Genomic DNA, 19,168 nt, shown 5'->3' with positions numbered 1-19,168 from the left:
ATCAAATTTCTGGAGCTAAAAGGGAGAGATGCATTACCCAAGCTGTAAAGAAACTAAAAATCTTGAAAAAAAGTGGAAAGAATTGGCTGGCTAGAATGAATTAATGCAGAGAGGAAAGGTCATGTGAAAGAATGAAAGAGATAGAAACCATGACCACGAGAAATACGGTGACAAATGCAAGCTTCAGTAACAAACTCGATCAACTGGAAGAAAAGAGTATCAGCGATTGAGGATCAAATGAATGAAATGAAGCGAGAAGAGAAACCAAAAGAAAAGAAAGAAAAATAGACAAACCTGCAAGAAGTATGGGATTATGTAAAAGACCAAATCTACGTCTGATTGGGGTGCCTGAAATTGTGAGGGAAAATGGAACCAAGTTGGAAAACATAACTGGGATATCATCAGGAGAACCCCAACCTAGTAGGGCAGGCCAACATTCAAATCCAGGAAATACAGAGAAGCCACAAAAGTACTCCTCGAGAAGAGCAACTCCAAGACACATAATTGCCAAGGTCACCGGTGGAAATGAAGGAAAAATCTTAAGAGGGCAGCCAGAGAGAAGGTCAGGTTACCCACAAAGGGAAGCCCACATCAGACTCACAGCAGATCTCTCGGCAGAAACTCTCCAAGCCAGAAGAGTGGGGCCAATATTCAACATTCTTAAAGAAAAATTTTAAACCAGAATTTCATATCCAGCCAAACTAAGTTTCATAAGTGAAGGAGAAATAAAATCCTTTACAGATAAGCAAACACTGAGAGATTTTGTCACCACTAGGCCCGTGCCACAAAGAGACCCTGAAGGAAGCGCACTCTCAACATGGAACAACCCGGTGCAGCCATTGCAAAACATGCCAAAATGTAAAGACCATGAGGCTAGGAAAAGAAACTGCATCAGCTAACTTGAGCAAAATAACCAGTTAATATCTTAATGGCAGGATCAAGTTTACATAACAATCTTAACCTTAAATGTAAAATGGACTAAAATGCTCAATGAAAAGACACAGACTGGCAAACTGGATAAAGAGAGTCGAACCCATCAGTCTACTGTATTCAGAGACCCATCTCACCGCATAGAGACATACATAGGCTCAAAATAAAGGATTGGAGGAAGTTTACCAAACAAATGGAGAACAAAGAAAAAGCAGGGTTGCAATCTAGTCTCTGATAAAACAGACTTTTAAAATAATCAAAGATCCAAAAGGAGACAAAGAAGATGGGTGCATGCAGTGGTCCGAAGGGATCAATTCGGGAGGCTGGCATATATAAGCCTATATGCACCAATACAGAGCACAGATTCATAAAGCAAGTCTAGAGACTTACAAAGAGACTTAGACTCCCATACAATAATATTAAGGAACTTCAACCTCCACTGTCAGCACAGACAGATCAGCGAGACAGAAAAGTTAACAAGGATATCCAGGGAATTGAACTCATCTCTGCAGCAAGCAGACCTAATAGACATCTATAGAACTCTCCACCCCAAATCAACAGAATATACATTCTTCTCAGCACCACATCGTACTTACTTAAAATTGACCATATAATTGGAAGTAAAGCACTCCTCAGCAAATGGCACAAGAACAAGTATAACAAACTGTCTCTCAGACCTGAGTGCAATCAAACTAGAACTCAGGACTAAGAAACTCAATCAAAACTGCTCAACTACATGGAAACTAGACAACCTGCTCCTGAATGACTACTGGGTACATACTTGAAATGAAGGCAGAAATAAAGATGTTCTTTGAAACCAATGAGAACAAAGATACAACATACCAGAATCTCTGGGACACATTTAAAGCAGTGTGTAGAAATTTAGCACTAAATGCCCACAAGAGAAAGCAGGAAAGATCAAAATTGACACTGTAACATAGCAATTAAAAAAGAACTAGAAACGAAACACATTCCAAAGCTAGCAGAGGTAAAGAAATAACTAAGATCAGAGCAGAACTGGAAGGAGATAGAGACAAAAACCTCAAAAATCAATGAATCCAGGAGTTGGTTTTGAAAAAGATCAACAAAATTGACAGACCACTAGCAAGACTAATAAAGAACAAAGAGAGAAGAATCAAATTGGCCTTAATTAAAATGATAAAGGGATATCACCACCCGACCCACAGAAATACAAACTACCATCAGAGGAATACTATAAACACCTCATAAATAAACTGGAAAACCTAGAAAGAATGGATAATTTCCTGGTTACCACCCTCAAAGACTAAACCATGAAAGAAGTTGAATCCCTGAATAGACCAATAGTAGGCTCTGAAATTGAGGCAATGATGTAATACCAACCAAAACTCAGGACCAGATGGATTCACAGCTGAATTCTACCAGAGGTATAGAGGAGGAGTTGGTACCATTCCTTCTGAAACTATTCCAATCAATAGAAAAGAGGGAATCCTCTAACTCATTTTATAGGAGCCAACATCATCCTGATACCAAAGCCTGGCAGAGATACAACAAAAAAGAGAATTTTAGACCAATATCCCTGATGAACATCGATGCAAAATCCCTCAATAAAATGCTGGCAAACCCGGTTCAACAACACATCAAAAAGCTTATCCACCACCATGATCAAGTGGGCTTCATCCCTGGGATGCAAGGCTGGTTCTTCGCCAAATCAATAAACATAATCCAGCACTATAAACAGAACCAGACAAGAACCATGATTATCTCAATAGATGCAGAAAAGGCTTTTGACAAAATTCAACAGCCTTCATGCTAAAAGCATCAATAAGCTTCGGTATTAATGGAGCGTGCCTCAAAATAATAAGAGCTATTTACTTATTAAACCCACAGCCAATATCATACTGAATGGGCAAAACCAGGAAAAGTCCCTTTGAAAACTAACAGACAGGGATGCCTCTCTCACCACTCTATTCAACATAGTGTTGGAAGTTCTGGCTGAGGCAATCCAGGCAGAAGAAAGAAATCAGAAATTCAGTTAGGAAAAGAAGAAGTCAAATTGTCCCTGTTTGCAGATGACATGATTGTATATTTAAACCCCATTGTCTCAGCCAAAATCTCCTTAAGCTGATAAGCAACTTCAGCAAAGTCTCAGGATACAAAATTAATGTGCAAAAATCACAAGCATTCTTATACACCAATAACAGACAAACACAGGCAAATCATGAATGAACTTCCATTCTGGTGGCTAAGAGAATCCAAATACCTAGAATCCAGCTTACAAAGGGATGTAAGGACGCCTAAGGAGAACTACAAACCACTGCTCAGTGAAATAAAAGAGGACACAAACAAATGGAAGAACATACCATGCTCATGGATGGGAGAACCAATATGAAAATGGCCATACTGCCCAAAAGGTAATTTATAGATTGTGCCATCCCCATCAAGCTACCAATGAGTTTCTTCACAGAATTGGAAAAAACTGCTTTAAAAGTTCATATGGAATCAAAAAAGAGCCCGCATCTACAAGATTAATCCCTAAGTCAAAAGAACAAAGCTGGAGGCATCATACCTGACTTCAAACTATACTACAAAGCTACAATAGCAAAACAGCAGGTACTGGTACCAAAACAGAGATATAGACCAATGGAACAGAACAGAGTCCTCAGAAATAATATCCACACATCTACAGCCATCTGATCTTTGACAAACCTGAGAAAAACAAGAGAAATGGGGGAAAGGATTCCTATTTAATAAATGGTGCTGGGAAAATTGGCTAGCCATCAGTAGAAAGCTGAAACTGGATCACTTCCTTACTCCTTATCGAAAAGTGAATTCAAGATGGATTAGAGACTTAAATGTTAAGACCCTAATACCATAAAATCCTAGAGGAAAACCTAGGTAGTACCATTCAGGACATAGGCATGGGCAAAGACTTCATGTCTAAAACACCAAAAACAGCGGCCTTAAAAGCTAAAATTGACAAATGGGATCTAATTAAACTAAAGAGCTTCTGCACAGCAAAAGAAGCTACCATCAGAGTGAACAGGCAACCTAGAATGGGAGAAAATTTTTGCAATCTACTCGAGAAACAAAGGGCTAATATCCAGAACCTACAAAAGGAGCCTCCAACAAATTTACAAGAAAAACACAAACAACCCCATCAAAAATTAAGACAAGGATATGAACAGACATTTTCTCAAAAGGGACATTCATATTATTAGACATATGAAAAATGCTCACATCATCACTGGCCATCAAATGCAAATCAAAACCACAATGAGATACCATCTCACACCAATTTAGAATGGCGATCATTCAAAGTCAGGAAACAACAGGTGCTGGAGAGGATGTGGAGAAATAGGAACACTTTTACACTGTTGGTGGGATTGTAGCAAGTTCAACCATTATGGAAAACAGTATGGCGATTCCTCAAGGATCTAGAGCTAGATGTACCATATGGCCAACCATCCCATTACTGGGGGGATATACCCAAAGTTATAAATTATGCTGCTATAAAGACACATGCACACGTATGTTGTTGCAGCACTATTCTAATACTTAAGGTTTGGAATCAACCCAAATGTCCATCAGTGACAGGTGGATTAAGAAAATGTAGCACATATACACCATGGAATACTATGCAGCCATAAAAAAGGATGAGTTTCTGCGTCCTTTGTAGGGACATGGATGCAGCTGGAAACCATCATTCTTAGCAAACTATCCACAGACAGAAAATAGCCAAACACCATGTTCTCACTCATAGGTGGGAACTGAACAATGGCTTGAACTCAGGAAGGGAACATCACATACGGGGCCTATCATGGGGAGGGGAGGGGGAGGGATTGCATTAGGAGTTATACCTGATGTGTAAATGGCGAGTTGATGGAGTGCAACAGACCAACATAGCACAAAGTAACCATATGTAACAAACCTGCATGTTATGCACATGCCCTACAACTTAAAGTATAATAATAATAAATAGAATTAAAAAAAAAAAAAGAAAAACACAGATGAGTAAAAAAGAAAAATATGATATATATACACAATGGAATACTATTCCAGCCACCATTGAAAGACAAATCCTGTCATTTCTTTTTTTTTTTTTTGAGCAGTCAGCTCTGCTCGCTCAGGCTGGAGTGCAGTGGCCCATCCCAGCTCACTGCAAGCTCCGCCTCCAGGTTCCGCCATTCTCCTGCACCTCCCAGCCTCCCGAGATAGCTGGGACCACAGGCCGCCACCTCGCTTGGGCTAGTTTTGTATTTTTAGTAGAGGTGGGGTTTCACCGTGTTATGGGATAGTCTCGATCTCCTGACCTTGTGATCGCCCGTCTCAGCCTCCCTAGTGCTGGGATTTGCAGGCTTGAGGAGGCCACGGCTCTAAAATCCTGTCATTTCAGCACAGATGAACTGGGGCATGTGTTAAGTGAAATAAGGCAGGTCCAGAAAGACAAATACAGCATGATCTCACTCATATGTGAATTCTAAAAAGTGTTGATGTCGCAGAAGTAGAGAGAAGAATGGTGGTTACCAGAGGCTGGGTGGGAGAGTTAGAAGACAGAAGAGTTTGGGGAGACATTGGCCAAAGCCAAAAGATGCCTAATTACAGTTAGATAGAAAGAATAAGTTCAAGAGACCTACTGCACAATATGGTGATTCTAGTTAATGATGACATATTGGATTCTTGAAAAACACAGGGAGTGAATGTTAAGCACTCTCATCACAAAAAATGATAACTATGTAAACTAATGCATTTTTTCATTAACTAGATTTAATAATTCCATAATGTATATATACTTCAAAACACATTGCACATGATAAATACATAAAATTTTAGGTCATTAAAAACAAAAAAGACTGAGATGCTGTTATAGTCTAATAAAATTAATGTATCTCTATATAGCTATTGAAGTGTTTGCGGCATAAAAAGACCATTATTTCCTTATTGTAAGTAAGCATTTGTAAAGTAAAAATAAGCCACTTAAAAAACAAAAACTAGGCCGGGCGTGGTGGCTCATGCCTGTAATCCCAGCAATTTGGGAGGCAGAGGTGGGCGGATCACTTCAGGTCAGGAGTTTGAGAACAGCCTGGCCAACACGGTGAAACCCCGTCTCTATTAAAAAATACAAAAAAATTAGCCAGGCGTGGTGCCATGCATCTGTAGTCCCAACTATTTGGGAGGCTGAGGCAGGAGAATCACTTGAACCTGGGAGGTGGAGGTTGCAGTAAGCCGAGATCGTGCCCCTGCACTCCAGCCTGGGCAACAGTGTGACTCCATCACAAAAAACAAACAAACAAACAAACAAACAAAAAAACCCTACAGTGCAAAACTATCAATAGCAGTAAGATCTGCACTATATTGGCATCTATGTGTAAGAAGGCAGAGGAAAGCTACAATTGATCTGATGAACCAGAGAAAAAAATCATCCCGAACAGCCAAAAGGGACTCACTGGACTGCATAGCAAGAAGCTAGAGAAAAGCAGCTGAAACTATAAGGGGTTATACATTCTAATACTAAGTGAATACAAGGAATTCTTTGTAATATCCTGAGGTTGGAGTAATCTAGACACTAAGACCTCTTAAAACTAACCAGCCAAAGCATTTTTTCAGTGCAAAGTCCCACAGTGAGAAGAAATATTGGGAACAGAATCCAAACTGAGCAGGATGAGGGAGAGATAGAGAGGCACCAGAAAAAAGCAGAAGAGAAGAGCCAGGAGATCTCTGAAAAAAGCCACTTTTTGGGAATATTACACAAAACAACAGAAGAGGGAGCCCTGTATAATAAGAAAAGTTATCCCAAGTATATTTTCTTATATAAGTTTAGGAAAATAATTTTCACATAAAAATGAGCAACATAAAAAGGATTATAACTGACTATGCATGGTGGCTCATGCCTGTAATCCCAGCACTTTGGAAGGCAAAGGTGGGAGGATTACTTGAGCCCAGGAGTTCGAAACCAGCCTGGGCATCATAGTACAACTTTGTCTACAAAAAAATAAACCAGGCACGATGGTGCATGCCTGTGGTGCCAGCTCCTTGGGAGGCTAAGGTGGGAGGACTGCTTAAAGATGCAGTGAGCTGTCATCACACCATGGCACCCTAGCCTGGGTCACAGAGCGAGACTGCCTCAAAAAAAAGAAAAGAAAGAAAGAAAGAAAGGAAAATATCTATTGTACAAAAAAAAAAAAACCTGCAAAATGATAAATCTCAGATAATGTATGCCAGAAAGACATGACCATAACACAGATGAACATTAAAATCTACCTTTTTTTTTTTTTTTTCCTGAGGCAGAGTCTTGCTCTGTCACCCAGGCTGAAGTGCACTGGTGCAATCTTGGCTCACTGCAACCTCTGCCTGAGGGGTTCAAACAATCCTCCTCCTGCCTCAGCCTCCAGAGTAGCTGGGATTACAGGCAGATGCTGCTAGGCCCAGCTAAATTTTGTGTTTTTAGTAGAGACGGGGTTTCACCATGTTGGCCACGCTAGTCTGGAACTCCTGATCTCAAGTGGTCTGCTCACCTCAACCTCCCAAAGTGCTGGGATTATGGGCGTGAGCCTACCATTTCAAAATGAACTAAATAGCCACACCTGGCCTTTATAACCTACCATTTCAAAATGAGTTAAATGGCCAGGCATGGTCGCTCATGCCCATAATCCCAGCACTTTGGGAGGTTGAGGCAAGCACATCACTTGAGGTCAGGAATTCCAGACTAGCCTGGCCAACACGGTGAAACCTCATCTCTACTAAAAACATGAAAATTAGTTGGGCCTGGTGGGGTCCACCTATAATCCCAGCTACTTGAGAGGGTGAGGAAGGAGGAACGCTAAAAGCTGAGAGACAGAGGTTGCAGTGAGCACTGCACCACTGCACTCCAGCCTGGGCGACAGAGTGAGACTTTGTCTTCTCCTCCCCCTGAAAAAAACGAGCTAAAGATATTTTTTTAAAATGACACAAGATGTGAAAGAGCAAGAGAAAAAAAAATAGAAAATCACAAAAATAAGGTAATAGAACTCAGGAAAGAATTAGAAATTAAAAGAAAATCATTTCATAAAATAAAATTACACTACAAGAGATACCAGGATGAATAAACACAACAAATAACGTCTTAAAGAGAAATAGTAGGCAAAAAGGAGGATATTCTTAAAAATCAAAAAGGCCGGGCACGGTGGTTCACGCCTGCAATCACAACACTTGGGGAGGCCGAGGTGGGCAGATCACGAGGTCAGGAGATCAAGACCATCCTGGCTAAAACGGTGAAACCCCATCTCTACTAAAAATATAAAAAATTAGCCTGGCGTGGTGGCGGCGCCTGTAGTCCCAGCTACTCAGGTGGCTGAGGCAGGAGAATGGCGTGAACCCGGGAAGCGGAGCTTGCAGTGTGCCGAGATCACACCACTGCACTCCAGCCTGGGCAACAGAGTGAGATTCGGTCTCACACACACACACATACACACACCAAAAAAAAAAAAAAAAAAAGAAAGAAAAACAAAAGAAATAATGGGTTGGGGGTGGTGGCTTATGCCTGTAAACCCAGCATTTGGGAAGCTGAGGCAGGAAGGTCACTTGAGTTCAAGACCAGCCTGGCACATGGTGGGACCTCGTCTCTTAAGAAAGGAAAAAGAGAAAATACAGAATCAAGCAAAAATGATAGCTGGACGCCGTGGATCACACCTGTAATCCCAGCACATTGGTAGGCCAAGGCGGGCAGATCACTTCAGGTCAGGAGTTCGAGATCAGCCTGGCCAACATGGTGAAACCCTGTCTCTACTAAAAATACAAAAATTGGCCAGGCATGGCGGCAGTAGCCTGTAATCCCAGCTACTTGGGAGGCTGATGTGGGAGAATTGCTTGAACTCACGGGACAGAGGTTGCAGTGAGCCGAGATTGTGCCACTGCACTTCAGCCTGGGCAATAGAGCGAAAACTCCGTCTCAAAGAAAAAGAAAAGAAAAAATGGCAATATTGAATATAAGGCAAAGAAAATCAAACATATGTAGACTAGAAGGACATGAAAGTGAAAACCAAAAAGAACCGAAAAAAATATTAAAAACTGTACTTTCAGAACACTTTTCTAAAACAAACGAAGATCTGAAACTACACAGTGAAAGGCATACATACCGTATTTCTGACCCAGAACAATCAAAGTCAAAAAATATTTTGCTAAAATCACTACACATCGAAGAAAAAGTTAAAATCCTCTAGGCATCTAGACAAGAATACCAAGTGATTTTTTTTTTTCTTGAGACAGAGTCTCACTCTGTTGCCCACGCTGGACTGCAGTGGCATGATCTCGGGTCACTGCAACCGCCGCCTCCCGGGTTCAAGCAATTCTCTGCCTCAGCCTCCTGAGGAGCTGGGATTACAGGCGCCCGTCACCACGTCCAGCTAAATTTTTTGTATTTTTAGTAGAGACAGGGTTTCACCATCTTGGCCAGGCTGGAAGACCAAGTGACTTTTACTGAGTCACGAAACTTTCAACAGAAACCCATGCACTAATATATAAGACACTAAAGGAAACAAAAATGTATGAGATTGGGATGAGACACATACAGGACTTTCAGGGTGGTGGGCAAAGTTTTCTTTCTTGATGTGAATGGTAGTTACAAGATGGGTACAATGTTCCAACAGATTAATTAAGCTACACATTTGCTTAATTAGTGCTTTTAGTATCTGCTTTATTCAACAACAACAAAAAAGGTACAAGCGACTTGTATGCATATATAACACGATATGCAGAAAAATAGTGGAAGGAGCCGGGCACGGTGGCTCAAGCCTGTAATCCCAGCACTTTGGGAGGCTGAGACGGGCGGATCATGAGGTCAGGAGATCGAGACCATCCTGGCTAACACGGTGAAACCCCGTCTCTACTAAAAAATACAAAAAAAAAACTAGCCGGGCGAGATGGCGGGTGCCTGTAGTCCCAGCTACTCCGGAGGCTGAGGCAGGAGAATGGCGTGAACCCGGGAGGCGGAGCTTGCAGTGAGCTGGGATGGGGCCACTGCACTCCAGCCTGAGCGACAGAGCGAGACTCCGTCTCAAAAAAAAAAAGAAAAATAGTGGAAGGAAATATACCAAAGTACTAACACTAGAATGTGGGTTTATAATTTTTATTTTCCTCATCATGACTTTCTATAGTTTCCAAATTTAGTATTCTATGTAAAATGGGGGGGAGCTATTATTTAAAAAATAATAAAAATAAAAAAGTCAATACTATAATTTAGATGATTTAACTTCCATGCTAGAATCCATTTCATAATTTTTCACTCCCTTCTCTTCAATGTAAAATGCAATTTAAAATATCTCATATCAATCAGATACTAACAGCTATTTAAAAATAATTTGAAAAATATACACACAAATAAGTATGCGTAAAATTGGTGAAATCGGAATAAATCCTGTGGATTATACCTATTTCAACTTACTGGTTTTGATACTGTGTATACTACAGTTATGTAAATAATTACCACGGTGGGAAACTGGGTAAATGGTAAGGACCTCTCTGTAACATTTTCGCAAAGTCCTGTGAGTCTGTAACTATTTCAAAGTAAAGACTTAATAAAACTAATTTAAAGGTTTATAGGGCCGATTATTAAGGTTTATAGGACCAATATTCAAAGGAAACTATAATACTCTTAACTCAAACAAGGTATCCATACTTTTCTGACGTACTAATTATTTTATTCATTTCCGGTCCATAGTCTAGAAATCTGAAAAGCCTCCTATTTAATAATACAGTCATACACTGCCTAATGACGTTTTGGTCAACAATGGACCACATATACGACAGTGATCTCATAAAATTATACTGGGCTGAAAAATTTCTATCCCCTAGTGACATCATAGCTATCATAATCCCCTATCGCAACATATTACTCACATGCTTGTGGTAATGCAGGTGAGTAATGTGTTGCAGTAGGACACAGATGTAAACAAAACTACTGTACTTGATAATGACAATACAAAGGTGCTACTGGCTTATGTATTTGTAACTATTTTTTTTTATTCCTATTTTAAAGTGTACCCCCTCCCCCAAAAAGTTAACTGTAAAATAGTCTCAGGCAGGTCCTTTGTGAGGTATTCCAAAACAAGGCATTGTTAACATAGGAGATGGCAGCTCTATGCATGTTACTGCCCCTGCAGACATTCCAGTAGACAATATGTGGAAGTGGAAGACAATGATATTGATGAACCTGACCCTGTGTAGGTCTAGGCTAAGGTGTGCTTATGTCTCAGTTTTTAGCAAAAAAAATTTAAAAGTAAATTAGATAAAGAAAAATTAAAGTTTATAAAGTAAAAAAGTTACAGTTAAGCTGTTAAGCTGACTTATTATAGAAGAAAACAAATTTTGGCCAGAAGCAGTGGCACACACCTGTAATCTCAGCACTTTGGGAGGCTGAGGCAGGCAGATCACTTGAGGTCAGGAGTTCGAGACCAACCTAGCCAACATGGTGAAACCCTGTCTCTACTAAAAATACAAAAATTAGCTGGGCATGGTGGCGTGCACCTGTACTTCCAGCTATTCGGAAGGCTGAGGCACAAGAATCGCTTGAATCTGGGAGGCAGAGGTTGCAGGGAGCCAAGACTGTGCCACTGCACTCCAGTTTGGGTGACGGAGTGAGACTCTCAGAAAAAAAAAAAAAGAAAAAAAATTTTTTAAAATAAATTTAGTGTAGGCTAAGTACACAGTTTTACCCTTAGTCTTATAGTGTACAGTAATGTCCTAGGCCTTCACATTCACTCACCACTCACTCACTGAATCACCCAGAGGAACTGTAGTCCTGCAAGCTCCATTCATGGTTAAGTGCCCTATAAGGTATACCATTTTTAATCTTTTATACTATATTTTTAGTGTACCTTTTCTATGTTTAGACACAATACTTACCATTGTATTACAACTATCCATAGTATTTGGTACAGTAACATGCTATATAGGTTTTAGCCTAACAGCAATAGACTCTGCCATATAGCCCAGGTGTGGGCAGAAATCTGAATCATTTATGTTTATGTAGGTACTCTATGATGTTAGCATGGCAAAATCACCTAATGACATATTTCTCACGACAGATACCTATTGTTAAATGACACGACTGTACACATTTGTATTTTCAAATAATCTATTGTATTTGGATCTATTCAGACATCAGGAAAACTGTATCTGTCCCCAGACCATTGTCAAGAGTAATTATTTAAAGTATAGTTAAAAACTATCTTATTCAAAATGGTTTTTGGGTCTTTTTTTTAGGGGGAGGGGAGTAGTCCAAAAGCAAACTCAATCTTTAGTTAATAAAGATTCTCTTTAAAAACCTGCTTACCATCAAGTATATAGAACTGCCAGGGCTATGAGAGGCTAAAGGTATAGTGGCTCAGTATCTATCTTCCAGTGAAAAGGCAGCTGCCAGGAAAAGCTTAATATCCCATACTATGAGCAAAAGAACATTCCTTTGAAAATAAATTTGGTGAAACTATTTGATTACTTATGTTCCTTATAGGAAGCTAGCCTGCATAGACTTATTTCTAGGGGAACAAAACCCCTACATGGATCAAGCAAACTAGAAATAATATAAATCTGTTCAGAAAAAAAAAAAAAGACGTACCATTTCACATAGTACATGTATGCAAAGCAAGTTTACAGCATGTGTAACATACCTTTTGATAAGGTCTCTTAGGTGATAGGCTGGAATCGCGGCATTCACCACTGCTTTACTGGCAAATATGTGATCAATAATAGCAGAACTGTTTGCCTTAAAAAAGGGAGAAAAGTCTTCCTTTTGGTTATTCAGTCTGTATATTGAGTACTAGGCATATAGCACTATTTGAGAATAAAATGCAACAGAAAACACTATCTTCTGAGAGCCTACAATCTTTTTTTTTCTTTTTTTGGAGACAGGGTCTTGCTCTGCCACCCAGGCTGGAGTGCAGTGACGCAATCTCAGCTCACTGCAACCTCTGCCTCCCAGATTTAAGTGATTCTCCTGCCTCAGCCTCCTGCGTAGCTGGAAATACACATGTGTGCCATCACATCCAGCTAATTGTTTGTATTTTTTGTAGATATGGGGTTTCACCATGTTGCCCAGGCTGGTCTCAAACTCTTGGGCTCAAGTGATCTGCCCACCGTGGCCTCCCAAAATGCTGGGACTATAAGTGTGAACCATCGTGCCCAGCAAGATCCTACAATCTTAACAGAAGAAATAATAAACATAATTATACACTTCTAGAGAAGAACATTTTTTCTTCATTTTCAGCACCTAGCACTCTGTGAACATCTACTAGACGAAAGAATAAAAAATAAGTACCAAAGCAACCACATAGGAATGTAGTTTAATGCAAAAATGAACGTATAATAGGTGACTCAGAGTATCTCCGTGATGAGTCTTCAATTGGTTTTCAGACAGAAATAAACTATCAAAGAGAATATGATGCAGTATTAAAACATCTTATTTGTCATATTACTCATTCTCTAAATCTTTAAGGAATATATTTTCTCCTTGAATACTATGCTAACTCAGAATTTAGAACTGTGTATACGAGTTAAAAGAACTGATACTATCACTATCAGTACTATCATTATCAGTAAAATTTATTAAATACTTACCATGAGCTGCTTGCTAAAAGTATCATTTCTTTATTAACCTCAATAGTCTTATGAGATAAATGCCATTATTATCCTCATTTTAAAGAAAGCAAACCATGGCTTAGTGAACCTAAATAAATAACTTAGTAAGACCTTTGTGGAGGCAAGATACAAACCCTAGTAGTTTGACTTTAGAGCCCATGCTCATAATCAGTTGGCAATTCTGCCTCCATAGAAAGCGATAAAACAGAAAAATAATGTTTTATCTAGAGGCATATACTGGAGATCCCATTACTGCACATCACCCCTCTAAATTTCACACAAATTTGAATGTGATCTAGTTCTGATAAGCTCTAAGCCAAGCAGATATAGTACAAAAGGCTCAAAGACAGTCAAAGCTCATTCAAATAACTGATCTATGTCTGGATTAGCACTAAGAAAGAATACTTAGACTCTTGATTGTTTGGGGTACCAATAATAAAGAATGATACTGATTTTATTCCCAAGAAAGCAATTTTTACCCATACAAGCATCAGGTATACACATTAGGCTATTAAAATATCCCTTCCAGGAAATGCTACAACAGAAATCAGTGTCTAGGTGTTTAAAAGAAACAAAACTATATGTTATAATAGCTATATAGTATGTATTAGATGCTCAAAAAAACACTTGTTGCTTAGTATCAAAAACTTGTTGCTTAATATCTAAGTTCCAAACCTCTAATATTTGAATGAACTTTTTGTGCGTTTATAAATTAGGAATTAACTACAGTATGTTTTCAAAGGTATTGTGGGGCTTTAATGTTGTGATAATATCAGTATCCTTTAGGCTACTATTTAAGTGATCTTCCTGCCTCGGTCTCCTGAGTAGCTGGGACTACAGGTGTGTGCCACCACACCCAGTTAATTTTTTGAGGTTTAATAAATACAATGCTTTGGAATGATTATTGGTCTTGATATTAAACAAGTATTAAAATATCTTTTATACTTTTTTTTTTTTTTTAACTACAGACCAGGGTCTCACTACTTTGCCTGGGCTGGTCTCAAATAAGCCTCCCACCTCAGCCTCCAAAAGTGCTGGGATTACAGGTGTGAGGCACCATGCCCAGTAAAAATAATTTTTTTAACTGCAAAGGAGTTAAGATAATCTATAAACATTATCATTTAACTTATAAGCTATGGTTGTGTTAGTAACACTTTAGAACTTAATATTACTGTTAGTAAACAAAAGAAACCACTTTTGCTTCTTCAAGAAAATACATTCATTCAAACATTTTATCAAGTACTTACTATATGCCAAGCCACAGGCTAGGAACAATAAGAATGCAATACTCACTAGCACATTGATAGCTATAGGAGTTGGTAGTGGCATACAAGTATCATAAATAGAAAAAGAGGAGTATCGACAACAGACAGCAATCAAGAGTTCTCTAAAAGAATCATCATAAATTGGCCAGGCGCGGTAGCTCATGCCTGTAATCCCAGCACTTGGGGAGGCTCAGGCGGGCGCATCATGAGGTCAGGAGTTCGAGACCAGCCTGGCCAACATGGTGAAACCCCGTGTCTACTAAAAATACAAAAATCAGCTGGGCGAGGTGGCTGGCATCTGTAATCCCAGCTACTCAGGAAGCTGAGGCAGGAGAATTGCTTGAAACCGGAAGGCGGAGGTTGCAGTGAGCTGAGATTGCGCCACTGCACTCCAGCCTGGGCGAAAGAGTGAAACTCCATCTCAAAAGAAAAAAAAAAGAATCATCATAAATTATATACTCTTAAATTGAAAGTAAGGACCCCAAAGCAAAGCACTGGCGAAGTCTACCTTCCATTCCTGAGATCTGACTGTATGTTTCAGTTTCATTCCTGAGAACATTTCCAGTAAAATGATTCCTAGGCTCCACAGATCAACAGCTGAGGTACACTCTGTATCACTCTGCAGGCCAGCCTGGGCCAAGCAATTTTGCAGTTCTGCTTCTGGAGCCCGATACCCGTCTGTCTGAATATACTTTACATCCTAAAAAAAATGAGTAAATATTACAACCAATAAAAAAGCTGCTCCCTTTCTATCCATCTCTACGGTGAATTTACTTCCCTAATAGTGCAGTAAACCCACTGCCAAGCTAAATGTTAAAAATTTTTAGTCCTTGGTTACCATAATTCCTTGGTTCATTAACTGGGCAATTCTCAGAGGCAAGCTGTACATTTCCATAAAGAAGTCTTCTTTGGATTGTCTCTTACCTATTAGGCACTGCTGATAATAAGGACACTTTGCAAAGAAACAATAAACCATGGAGAAAGGAGGATTTGGCAGAACTGTCCCATGCATTCTGCCACGAGCTACAGCCCCAACACTGAAGGGACCAGGAATAGTAACTCAGCAATTAGCCAAACACGCATAAAATTTAGAAAACCATTCTATGTAGGTTAAGTATCTATAATATTCCAGAGCTCTCGTGCTTCACTGGCTCCTCCTACCTGACCCAAACATTATGTCTTTTTTTTACACGGTGGCACTGAAATTCTTTTGATTTGCTGCATCCCCTGGCATTTCAGTATTTTAGATTAAAATGACCTGTAAGTCCCTACTAAACTACCCTTGTCATTTAAAAATATTTGGCTTCGACCACTACATTTTAAACTGCGAGAGAAAAGAAAAGGTTATTTCTTACCTGATTGCCTTCTTTGAAGCTAAGCCCAAAGTCAATGAGTTTAAAACATTCATTCTCTGCACTCCACAATATGTTACGTGGCTTGAGGTCTGCATGGACATAGCCCTCATGATGAAGAAAAGCAAGGGCCTCCAAAACATCTCGGGCACAATGCTGTATCATCCACATGGAACAACCCTGGTGACTGGAATATAAGAGCAATTCCGAAACACTGACATCCAGGAGTTCAAGCAACAGACAGCGTGATGGCACATTTGGAGAAAAGTGGATTGTAAACACTCCATACAAAGTCACTAGAAAAAGAAATTATCATACTTTAAAAATCAGACTCAGAGTAAGTCACTATTAAAGTAGGTAACTGCAGTACAAACTTGCGATAGTCTAGATAAGGATAACTTTGCTGAGCAAGCTTCCACTGTAATTTATTTTTCCCATGAATAAGATCTTTTGGCAATTGGGTTATTTTAATAAAAATAAGATGAGAGAGCCTACAATAGCTGATTACCATTCACAGATACTACATACAGTACAATTATTCAATTTGTGTTTACCGAGTACTCAGTGGTGATGCACATGAACTTGGAGTGCCAACCAAAAATGATTAAAAGTAAAAATCCAAAATATAAATAAATAAAACTTATTGTTGCATCATGAGGTCCTTTTAAAAAAATTTTAAAAAGTAAAAATCCAAATATTAAGCAACTCTTTTAAAAGGAATGTCACAATGTGCAAAAACCAAACTAAAGATTGCTTCTTCATCCAAAATAGCAGTCTAGGTCTGTCACAGTGGCTCATGCCCATGATCCCAGCATTCTGGGAGACCGAGGCAGGAGGACTGCTTGAGCCCAGGAGTTTGGAGACCAGCCTGGGTAACAAAGGGGAACCTCCTCTCTACAAAAAATTAGTCAGGCGTGGTGCTACGTGCCTGTAGTCCCAGCTACTTGGGAGGCTAAGGCAGGAGGATGGCTTTAGGAGGAATTGGAGGCTGAAGTGAACTGTGATCTCGCCATTGTACTCCAGCCTGGGTGACAGAGTGAACTTGTCTCAAAAAAAATTAAAACAGAAAAACAAACAGCTATCTATAATCTAAATACTAACGAAGAGACTGAGACCTTCCGGATGAAATTTCAACTAATCTTGCAGAGATTCAGCAAGTTCTTAGGCTTGCAAAAATTTTCCCTTTTCAGTACCAAAGTTATAGTAACAGACCATTTAGTAAACTAAAAAAAGTAGCACTAGTGTTAATTCTTCTCCAAAATGGTATTATAAAAAAAACTCACTTTTCTTTAATAACCAAAGCCATAACTAATGATAAGCTTTCTGTCGTGTAATGGAAATGAAACCTTTCCACAGATCAATCATCAGTGATCATTACATAGCTTACATTCTGAGTATCTGATTCATGAAACAGTCTCACGAGAGCAAAGGCACAGTGTTCCTAAATTTCACACTTCTATAAGGGCTCCCATGGAATAGTGAATCATTTCTTCCAAATCCGTACTAAATATATAACAGGTGAGCTATATGAGTTACCAGCATTGATGTCACAAGGCCCAGACATAGTTCCCATTTTCTACTGGTATGCAAAGATCCAAAAATTTCCACACAAGACACGACAATCTAGCAAAGACATGCCTCCTCTCACTAGAAAAGATATTTCTGTATGCTAATGAATGCGGCACTCTCCGATGGGACTCGAAGCAGGACAGAATTTACTGAGCATCTGTGTGACACCTGGCAAAGCGGACCACCAATTCCACTATAACGCAGACAGTAATACAGTGAAAGGGGAAAGGGGCCTGGATCGGGTGATAAAGAAGGCTAGACCCGCTTCTCCCGCAGAAGGGGAGGAAGACAGAACGCCAGATAGCGAGAGGAGGAGTGTGCTCGGACTGTGACCCGGGCAAGAAAAGAAAGGAGCCAGGGGCAATTACCGATGTTCCTGTGACCCTGCAACTGTTCCAGCGCCGCCCTCTCTTTGCGGAAACCATACTCGGCGGCCGAGGCCGCAGCCCCGGTGGTTCCTGGCGGCAAGAACTGCTTGAGGGCGCCGGGGGGCGAGCCAGGGTTGCCGCAGCAGCGAACCCGATACACCGAGGCGGAGGAGCCGCTACCCAGACGGCTCTGTACCTGCCACAGCCGTCCGAAGGCCTCCAGAAAACGCGGCGGCTCCGCGCCCCAGGCGCAGCCGGATCCCGCCATCGGTGTGGGCTAAGGGCACGGACTCGGGAGCTGACGCGACGCCTGAGGCAGGCCGGCCGGGCCCGCGGTCACATCCCCGCCAGCCGGACAGCGGCTCCGCAGGGAGAGACCTGCAGCCGCCTCACCGACTCCCGAGACTTCAAACAGCCATGACACCGGAAGCCGTGGTGCACCCGAGTCCCAGAAGCCGGAAATGGAGGAAGAGCCTATCGTACAGGCCGAAGGAGGGGGGCTCAGAAGGGGCGGGGCCTAGAAGTGATTAGACGAGTTAGGTTTGGAAAGAAGAACCGAGAATAAGAAGTAACCTTAATCATTGAGTATCTACCATTCCAAGCCCAGTGTTAACCGCTTTCACATAGACCTGAAGCTAAAACTGGTCCTTTTTCTTGTTGAGGCACCTCACCTCACCACTAGGAACCCAGAAAAATAAAACCCTACCTACATTTCTCATAGAAAGGATCCCAAGGAAAACACACCAGGAACAAAAAGAGAGAATTTACCATCACCTGCAGGTCCATGATCACCAGTAACCACGATTCTGGATGCCTAGACCTTTGTGCTTCTTTTAGATGTAAACCAAAAATAAAATTCTAAGCTCCCCCGCCAACCATCGGAATGGACTTTCTCCTAGGTCAGGGCACTCAAATTCTGAAAGACTGGTTCAGGCCATGAAGGGAAGTAGGGCCCTGTCCGAGTAGCCTCATTATACCTCTCTGGTTAATGTCAACACAGATCTTCAGTCTGGTAAGAAACATTTACAATCTATTTTCTCGGAAGCCTGCTCCTGGAGGCTTCATCTGCATGATAAAACTTTGGTCTCCACAAGTT

The 19,168-nt window shown here is 40.5% G+C and overlaps 1 protein-coding gene and 1 long non-coding RNA gene across 4 annotated transcripts in view; both read right to left on the bottom strand.

Moving 5' to 3' along the window:
• Positions 1–18,538, bottom strand: part of UHMK1 (U2AF homology motif kinase 1) — a 37,048-nt gene extending 18,510 nt beyond the window's left edge. Inside the window, exons 1-4 of one of the 3 annotated variants that reach the window (XM_021926285.2) lie at positions 18,073–18,538; positions 16,139–16,431; positions 15,292–15,483; positions 12,552–12,646 (exon numbers count right to left, since the gene is read on the bottom strand). In XM_021926285.2, the coding sequence (XP_021781977.1) occupies positions 12,552–12,646; positions 15,292–15,483; positions 16,139–16,431; positions 18,073–18,340 (848 nt within the window). In that variant the 5' untranslated portion in view covers positions 18,341–18,538. The remainder of the gene's footprint in view (positions 1–12,551; positions 12,647–15,291; positions 15,484–16,138; positions 16,432–18,072) is intronic. The other 2 variants (XM_003892989.5, XM_021926277.2) reach the window with 2 other exon arrangements.
• Positions 13,208–15,023, bottom strand: LOC110741244. Its single transcript, XR_002517115.2, has 2 exons — positions 14,812–15,023; positions 13,208–13,304 (listed from the first exon to the last, which is right to left on the bottom strand). It is a non-coding gene; the product is annotated as an uncharacterized LOC110741244 (long non-coding RNA).
• Positions 18,539–19,168: the final 630 nt, after the last annotated feature.

The sequence above is a fragment of the Papio anubis genome, chromosome 1 (assembly GCF_008728515.1).
Source record: "Papio anubis isolate 15944 chromosome 1, Panubis1.0, whole genome shotgun sequence".
Classification (NCBI taxonomy): Eukaryota; Metazoa; Chordata; class Mammalia; order Primates; family Cercopithecidae; genus Papio; species Papio anubis.
The sequence above is the reverse complement of the archived record's forward strand: the minus strand, read 5'-3'. Positions and strand labels throughout refer to the sequence as shown.